Source organism: Buceros rhinoceros, unplaced genomic scaffold (assembly GCF_000710305.1).
Source record: "Buceros rhinoceros silvestris isolate BGI_N320 unplaced genomic scaffold, ASM71030v1 scaffold14520, whole genome shotgun sequence".
In the NCBI taxonomy this organism is placed as follows: domain Eukaryota; kingdom Metazoa; phylum Chordata; class Aves; order Bucerotiformes; family Bucerotidae; genus Buceros; species Buceros rhinoceros.
In genome coordinates, this window is record NW_010391431.1 from 1,513 (window position 1) to 10,880 (window position 9,368).

The 9,368-nt window shown below is 40.0% G+C and overlaps 1 protein-coding gene across 1 annotated transcript in view; it reads left to right on the forward strand.

The window, feature by feature from the left end:
• Positions 1-500: 500 nt before the first annotated feature.
• Positions 501-9,368, forward strand: part of ADAMTS17 (ADAM metallopeptidase with thrombospondin type 1 motif, 17) — a gene marked incomplete at its 5' end in the record, with an annotated part of 84,236 nt that continues 75,368 nt past the window's right edge. The window contains one exon of the mRNA XM_010141768.1: positions 501-651. Coding sequence (XP_010140070.1) covers positions 501-651 — 151 coding nt within the window. The remainder of the gene's footprint in view (positions 652-9,368) is intronic.

Consider the following 9,368-nt stretch of genomic DNA (forward strand, 5'->3'; position numbering starts at 1 on the left):
TAGAGGGGAGATGGGAATATGGTATTTCAATTTGTAAAAAATTGCTGTGAAGGCAAAGAGGAAAATCTTTCCTTTATGTCTGTGACGGGTAAGAAAAGAAGTCAAGGGCTTGAAGTGCCACTATGGAGATGCAGGTGAGACATGATACAAGGCTTCCTAGCTGTCATTGCAAGGCTCCTGAAGCTTTGGACTACGTATACTGAGGGCAGCACTGAGTCTCCATCAGATTTTTAGGAGCAGCTTAACACAGAATGATGTGAATATAGTTGATTCTCCCTTGAGGTCTGCGGGCAGGGATGAGTTCCTAAGGACCTTTGTCTCCATAGTTTTCAATGATTTAGATGGCTTCTAGATACATACTGGGAAAAATCACCACTGTTTCACAAGCTTATCAGATTCCCCGCTAAAGAGAGGGCAACTGCTTCTCTACAGCAGTGATCTAACACTCCGGTTCAAAGGAGCTTTCCCTTAAAGATATATTTAATTCTTACACTCCACAGGTCCAAGGTCAGCAGCTGTTTGCTGGTAACAGACCCCCGAAGCCAGTACGCTGTGCGGCTCCCTCACAAGCTACCTGGAATGCACTACAGTGCCGACGAACAGTGCCAGATACTTTTTGGGACCAATGCTACGTTCTGTAAGAACATGGAGGTAAGAGCCCATGGGATGTATCTGGAAATGAGGTGGGTAAGTGAAAATAAAGCTGTCGAGCTCTGGGGAAGAAAAGGACTCTACACTTTCCTCAGAACTGCTTAAAGGGATTTTCAGCGTGTTCAGCATTGCTGATAAAAAATCTGTAGTCAAACTCCCACTGACCTTTGTGTCAACAGCATGTATGTGGGCAGTCCTCCTCCTTTCCCACACTGGTCTTGTTAATCTCCTTAGAGCAGACCCAGAAAAACTTTTGCTTGTACTTCGTCTTAATTTAAGGGCAGGTCCCTTCTGAGACTGTTTTGCTGAAGTACTCAGTAGAGATTGTTTTTCTGGAAGTTCAGCTGAGGTCACAAGCCTGCTTGCATGGAGTCAGCTTAGATGGCTGGATGGATCTTTCAGTAGACCTCAATTTCAGACTGCTACAACGTTCTTAGGAGCTAACTCTAACTCCATGCAGAGGAAATATCAGTGACTGCTTGTTTGATGAGGCCATTTAGAGATTTGTGCAGAATCATGCCCCTTCCTGTCTGTTTTCTAAGTAACATGATGTTTAGTCAGGATTTGGGTGGAAAATGGCTTATATCACATGGTTGCTTGGCGAAACAGAAGCACTAATTTTTGGTGTTTCTGGAAGAAGGCCAAATTTAGGATGAGGCTGTCTGACTTGTCCTCTGAAATTTAGACAGCTAAACTTTTCCTAAGGTCTTGCATGTAATTATATGTCTTCATTCCGACCAGAGCTTGTCTGCATCCCACTTTAGATAGGGACTGGAGAAATGCTTACTTCCAGTGTGGCCTCAGAGATGTCCAGGTCATGAGGCACTGTGTCCTGTCACCAGCATCAGCTGGCTGCATTCTGTCCTGTACAGATAGACATGAAGCAGCCAGGTTTCTTGCTGTCACTAGCTAGCCATTTGTATTTTTAAGTTGTTCTTTATTCCCATTCTGAACAATCTTGGGATCTTAAATCCGTGTCAACAAAGAAAATAATAATCAGCGATAACTGAAGTTTCTAAGTGCCGAAGTACTAAAACTGTTGAACACATGGCAGTCCTGGGAACATGCTCTTAGTTTCACATTTGCTGTTTTATTTATTTTGGATTTGGAAACTAGTTAATATAAAACAATAAGAAAAGAATCTGGGTAAGCTGTATTTTCCAGCTCCATCAAGAAAATGCAGACCACCAGGACTACTGTACTGGAAGCAAAGTATTAGACTATAGATCTGTAAAGAAAACCCCAGATCTACCCAGGATGAGTCAAGTTCTTCCACTTGTGTGGGTGTTGCCCAGCTCGACTGCTGTTGGAATAGATATTTGCTGTTTCCCTTGTTGCCATAAAAACCATTCTTTTTCTGGATAGTCCAGTGCCTAATGAGAATGTCAGCCTACTGGTAGGTGGTCAGCATTTCTCAGGCAGAAATTGCATGTCCAGTCTGGAATTGCTTCAGGGACAAGTTGCTTGCCAGCGTAACAAGCCAACAGGCGCTGTTCTTCTCTGTAAGACACAGACAGCAGGTGTTCGTGTCTCCCAAGACTTTTCACCAGTCTTATTGTTTGACATCCTCAGAACACAATGAAAACTGTGCTCTTTCCCCCCATCATTCCTTTAGTATCTCCCAAAGAAAAGCATGTTTTGTGAGGACTTTAGTACTTTCTAATGAAAAGCCTTGTTGAACCTCAGCAGATTAAAACCAATTTGCAATCACTTCTTTAGAAGTCTTTTCCTGTTATGGATGTGTGTTACGAGTTAGCATTCACACTGAGAAGCTTTGGATCAATCATGTCACACACAATTAATTTAAGTAAATATTTGCATCCTGTTATGCTACCCTGAACTGGCGTTTGAAAGCCATGAAAGGAAATTCTCTAGAGGAAATGATCATCTTTAATTTTTAAACCTTCAACGTTTGCATTCTTTTCACCTTTATGTTTCTCATGCCTCATCTGCAGAATGCTTGTTTCATAAGTCTCAAAGCTGTCTACAAAAATATGAACAAAAAAAAAAATTGGCACTAGTCATTGGCATTGGCTGTAGAAATTATTGGCAAATACAGCTGTCTCCTCTTTTAGCCAATGGTAATGTGGTATTTTTAATTCAATAAAGTATTAAAAAAATCCAAATGTAGAAGTAATAAACATTTGACAGTAAATAGTTGTTACAAAAAGGAAATAAACTTCAGGAAATGAGCCTGCTCAATCTTTTTATGATTACATGTGTCTACTGTCTATTTTCTTATTTAATAAAAGAGTTAGATTATAACATTTCATTGGATGTAGCTGAGCTACATAATTCTGTCAGGCAAGCTCGAGGACCTATATTCAGAAATGCCATACAACTTGGTTTGCAGAGCAAATTTCAGAGATTAGATGAATCCAAAATGTTGACATTTTTGAGAAACTGCAGGAACTTTCTATGCAGTAAGTTCTTTCCCTTGAAGACATCTGAGCCCAAATTTTTAAAGGAATGTGATCTCCTTTGCCTTCACAGAGAGTCAGGTGCCTAAATGTTTGGCAGTGTCTGGACTTTGGACCGTGGTCCAACTAGAGAGTTAATCCATGAGTAGTCAACCTTATCTGGATATTTCAGATTGCATCTCCAAAATTCTTCTTCCGTGCTTGTTTTTAATGGTAACTCAGATGCCCTAGTACAAAATAGTAGCTCTCAGAATTCTAAATTTGCCAAACCAGTGATCCTGCAGCTATTCTGCTCCAAATTTGCAGAACAAAAATGAAAACATATGAGGTAGGGTCAGCTTTACATGGACTCTACATCTTGACGTTCATTTTTAATTTGCTTGGATACTGCACCTATGTTTTAATATACTAATTTTTTTTTAAATAACCAATTAACAGCATGAGTATGTGATAATCAGCTTAATCACAGCCTATTGTAATCTGTGACCTCCAAGATACATAATTTAGGATCTGGTTCAGTGACATCATTGTCAGGTAAGATATACAAGTGCACATTACCTGTTTCAGGAGCTGTGGAATCAGGCTTTTAGGCTGGATGCTTGTTAGACAGGGAACAATCAGTTTCTGGCTGGGTGGCTGGTTTTGGATTATCTTTAACCAGACTGTTAGTTGGGTGACTTCTTGCTCATCATCAGGAAAGTAAATGTTTCCATGGCTCTGTGGAAGAATTAGTTTTGATCTGAGGAACTGAATAAGAATGTAGAAGTTTGGCAATTCTCAAGTGAGGTGATTTGGCAGATGATCATAAGTATCTCAAGACCCTTCCGTCACTCCTCCTTCGTATCTAAGTTACATCATGTTTCCTGGCAATACGCAAAGGGGCCAAAAGTGCTTTCGCGTGGTGCTTCCTCTTAATCTTTCCCATTACAAATGTTAGGCATTGTCTAGTCAATGAGAACGCTTTTCTAGCAGGACATACAAATGAGCTTCTCCTGTACCAGACATGCTTCCTGTTCTCAGCTGAGAAGGTGTTCACCCCTGCCCCTTGCAGGGCAAGAAGAGGTTTTGGCACATCTAGGAGTTTGAACAATGATCTTTATTGAGGGAGATAAGTTGCTTTTAGCAGAAATTTAATAGATGGCCACGTCATTCTCCAGCTTTGAGCAAAATCATATGAATTGTGGAAAAAAGTAAACAGCAACACACCCTTGACACTGCATAGTGGATTATCAGCATACCCCGAACACAGAGATCTTTTGGGATTCTGGGTTCTCAATGCTGATGCGATCCACAACCTTAGGTTGTGGAAATTACAGGACGTTCAACCTGTCTGACCTCCATTCTCCAGGCCCACACTGCGCTATGAATCGAGTATTGTGAATTTGTGTGGCCCCTACAGAAGAGGAAGCAAAATGCTTCAACGCCACTCAAGCGATAAAGGCTTCTGCAGACCTTAACTCTTTGCTGTCCCCTTTACGTAGCAGTGCTACCAGTGAGAGGAATAGCCCAGGGAGTTTACGCTGAGTCTCTCGCAGAGCAGAGATGGTGTTTCTCTACCAGAAATGTGTAAAGAACACATTGTTCATAACCTCGCATGGAAATACGCTGTGTGTTTAATCCGAACGCTGGGGTTGTTTTGCAGACTGGCATGTCTACGAACAGAGGCTTTTGCACTGAAATTATATTTATGGAAAAAATGTGATTTCTATCTCTTGTATCCAGTGTTTGGCTTTTTGGTTTATATGCCTTTTGGCTTATTTATTATTAACACATTTTGTGGGTTTTTACATAACCATTATCTTTCAGTATTGTTTTGAGTCAAAACTCTGCTGAGGCTAAAATGGCATGTGGAAAGAGATTAGCATTGCTCCAAAGGGATTTTATTCTGAAAAAGGGATGCTGTCAGCTCGGATGTAACTGGGAATGTGAATTTTGATCTGACACTGTTTCTAGAAAAATTAAACCAGCTAGGATTGGCTGTACTGTTTTTTCTTAAGCTCAAGTTGATTTTTAACAAATGTAAGTACCTCCCAGTATCTACAGGTTACAGAGCAGCAGCACAGAACAAGAGGGCGGGGTTGGTTGTGAGCCAGAGGGGACTGACTCAATTTCTGGGCTGAAAAGGAAAAGGAGAGGAACCAAAAAAGAAAGTAAAGGAAGAACAACAATTGTAATAATCAAGTGGCTTTTACGTATCTCTTCAGTTTTCGTATTTGATGGTACGGTGGTGAATATAATTCAGCAGTTGTGGGTCCCTCCATGGTCTTGATCTTGCACAGAGACTGGCAGAGGGGACTCTTGTACTCCATGCATGGGAATCAATGGGCCTCTGTCTGTTTTTTCTGTGCAGGCTCATTGGCAAGATCCAGATGATAATAGTAAGCACTACTGTTTAGTGATGTATAGAATATTTACAAGAACATGGTAATTTGAGAGACCTGATTTATCCTGAAAATAATAGGTTGCATAGTCATTTTCTGTACAGCCAGAGACTCTATCTACTTAATTTTCCATTACCCACTTTAACTTCTGTGTAAATATAATAATAATAATAAATGTGGGGGAGGTTAGGTTGGATCTTATTGAGGCTTGCAGGAGAGAAGCCTGGCAATTCTAAAATCAAATGAGAATATTTTCTTTTTTAGAAGTAAAGTAACAATTTACTTAATTGCCATACTTTATTTTATAGTTTTCCTAATGCAGGTTGTTAGAATTCAGACTATTTTCACATTGCCTGTTTCATATGAAACTGAAGTGTTCTATTTCACTGCTTCTGTATGTTGCAAAAGACCTTTTTCTCTTTTTCAGTGGAAATACTTTTTGTTAAAGAGAGAGAAAGAAAGAGAGAGAAGCAGAGTTCCTGCCTGGGCAGCACAGCCCAGTTTACAATTATTGGAATGCTTCAGAAATTTTTGTACATGTTTCAGTTTGGAAGATGGTCAAAACACATTCTGGTGCAGTGGTTTAAAGAAAAATAGAAAGGGAGAGGGGAACCAAAATAAAATTATAAAAATACAGTGTGGAAATTTAAGAATATAAAAATAATAAACTCTTAAAAATAATACAGAGTGCCTATTAAGAATCAAGCACTTGAGCTTGGCGATTCTGCATTTCTTATTAAGACACAAGGGGGTGGAGAAAGGTTTAGTGTAGCCTTGTGATGTGGCATTTACAGCTGAAGTTTGAACTTAACGAAATTAGCCAGAATATGATTAAGTATCAGCCTGAAAATAGTGTTTCACGAGCTTGAAGGGCATTCAGACCTCTCCCACTGGCCCTCTGGGAACTTCCCATCTGCAAAACACTTCAAGAGAATTTTAGGCTCTAAGCTGCAAACACATTATTAGATGGGAGTGATCAGAGTGATTATGGAACCTGCCCAGAGCTCTTGCTCTACCTCCGTCTTGGCAATTATCTTCTCCTGAGCTAGATACAGCGTGATACTGTGAACTCATAAACCTTTTCTTGGTGGAGCATGTCTAGTATGAACCTTGCAGCAGCACTTTACACACGTTGTGTATGATAGGATCCTAATATAGCTGCTGTGGCTGTGACATAGTTCATAAGCTACATCTCTTAAACATGCTGAGGTAGAAATTGGTAACAATCTAAAGTACAAGATTTCTAGCTTTTAATTCAAAGGAGTACTCTGTTCCAGTGCCGTGTACCACATATCTCTACTTCCAGGTTTGACCACATAAAGATACTTCCATGATTTCTTCAGCTGATGTAACACATACGGTTCTGTTCTCTCATTTAAGATGCTGAAAACTGGGTTCAGCAAAGCTGAAGAGCATGTACAGGAAAGTGGATAAAGCTTATCTTTTTCTACTCAAATTTTTACCTGTCTATGGATCATAGACGCACAGGAGATAGTTTCATGAATGCCTAAAGGCACAGAAAAGATTAGTATTTAGCATAGGCTGCCTTGCCATAAAATTAGTTTGTGGTCTCATTAATGCTATGTTTCCAGTCTCTTTCTTTTGAATATTACTTCAATTGCAGGTACTTGAAAAAATGAAATAGAACCGGTGCTTTGCAAATAAATACTTTTGGTGGTGGTAAAGACATTGAGGTTGCCTTGAGAGTACCAGAAATTGGTGAAACTAGGGACAGTGTTTTTCTGTTTCATATTTTGCTTCCCAGTGCACAGTTTAAAAAAAGTTTGAATGTGTCCATTTCTTAGCACCTGATTTGGAGTCTCGGGGAAGCAGCATGGTTTTTAAGAAGCCCTGAGCTTCTACCAGCTTTGAGAGGTTGCCCTCCTTGAAGTTTTTCCAATCGGGCATCCCAAACTACTCTTCTCAAAATACTGGTTTCTTGTATCTCTGCCAGGCCAGAACAATATCCAGATATGTATTGCACATTTCCAGTATAAAAGTAATTAATTCCAGTTTAGCTTCTTCACGGGAAAGGGTGAAGAGCTCACAGCAGGCCAAACCTCTCTAAAAGTAGAATTTTTATATTTCTCTGTCTCTTGCCATCTATCCTGTAGAGCCCTAGGAGCAGTTTTAGTATGAGAGGTAATGGCACACTTGGCGGAAGATCTCTGCTGCATCCGCTCTAGAGATGTCAGGGCTCATCCTCCTGCCTGTAAGTGTGTTTTGGGCAGCTCTGGAATAGCCTGGTTTTACTTTTGCTGACACACGAGAGCTCCGGATTTTTCTAATCCTTTGGCTTTCATCTGCTATTTATAAGGGTACGTGTGGTATGGGATCCATGTGTTGGTGGTTGAAGTAATGCACGTCAGGCCATCTAGCTCAGTGACCCAAACCCAGCGTGACACCCTTCCTGTTTGCTGGGTTCACTTTATTTTGTTTTCTCTGATACAAAACATAACAAAGCTCAGAAATGACTCTGCTGAAGTTGTTGTACTGTTCATCAAGGAAAAGTCACACTGGAAAGCAGTTAACTCTCAAGAACTGTTTCCTTAAGAGTTCTTTAACTGTCAAAGGTCTGCAAGAGTTAAAACAATCTTATTGATTTTGTACACTTGTCTGATGTTGGTGACTTCCCACTCACACAAATATTGATGAAGAGGCTGTTCAGTGAGTTAATGGAGTTACACCGGTGAAAAAAATAATGTAAAGGAGAATCAATTTGAAAATTGTATGTTGTCTCCCAGCAGGCAGGTTACTGGTCCTGTTCATCTAAAAAGCATAATGTGCACATCTTTCTGTATGTTCTGTAGAAACAAGATGATTACCAGATAGAGAAAATAGGGAAATGTTTTTGAAGAAACCTTTTCCAATTGCATGAAAGAAGATTATATGATTATTTTTAATAATACAAGCTGAGATGTCTTCTGACCAGCAGTAAAGAGATCCGTTCTTCTATGTCATTAATGAATAAAATTGCACTTTATGGTTTTGTGGGATTGTTGCCCAGTTTTGTTAGAATGAGACATTGGTGGATATCAACCATTGCCTGAATATTCTCGAATAGTACTTGTGATTCTTTCTGAAGCCTTTCCTTGACTTTTGGATCAGGTCAGTCATTTGGATAGACAGACAGATGCTATTGAACCTACCACTTGTTCCGTGGAATATCAGCTCCAGAGAAAGGTTGGCAGCTGGCCACTGATAAATGTAGCCAAGCTCCCAGTTATCTTGCCTGGGGCAGCTCACGGTTGCTTTTCAAAAGTACCTTCCTATTCGTCTGGATTCCCATTTTGAGCACTTCTCATGTAGTTTTCAACAGCAAGAAGCTCCATCTAATAGCAGTGGCAACCAACTGTGCTCGCCTCCCTTGTAATCCATTGTAGATTGTCATCTGTTTATGCACCCAGAATTAAAGACAATGACAGTATAAAAATGGGGCCATTGTTTTTCTCACCTTGTTGTGTGAAGAATTCCTCCTCAGAAGCATGCTGTGAGGCCTCAAGAACTTATGCATAGTGTCTTGAATAGGAAAGCGAGGCTAAATTGTGCATTTATTGTATGTCATAGGTGTTAATTAGGATTCTGTTTATAGTCTTTGCTCTCACAGTTAGCTATATGCCAATCTGAAACCTTGACAAAATAGAAGAGTTCTGATCTTCATTGAAAGGCAGCCTATTTATAAGCGTGCCTGTATGTTATGTGGTCTCTTACTCCTCTTCCTTAGGGGCATTTACTCTTTCTAAGTCCTTCTTTATAATCCCCTCATTTTGTCAGTAAAATTGGTTTCGTGGTGGTTTAATTCTGCTGCTAGAAAAAAGAGGATTCTCTTTCCAGTGGGCAATAGGCAGCAGGAACAAATTCATTATTAGGAGAAATAAGTGTTTCTTTTTTTGAATGAACCCAAGGTGAGGGAATG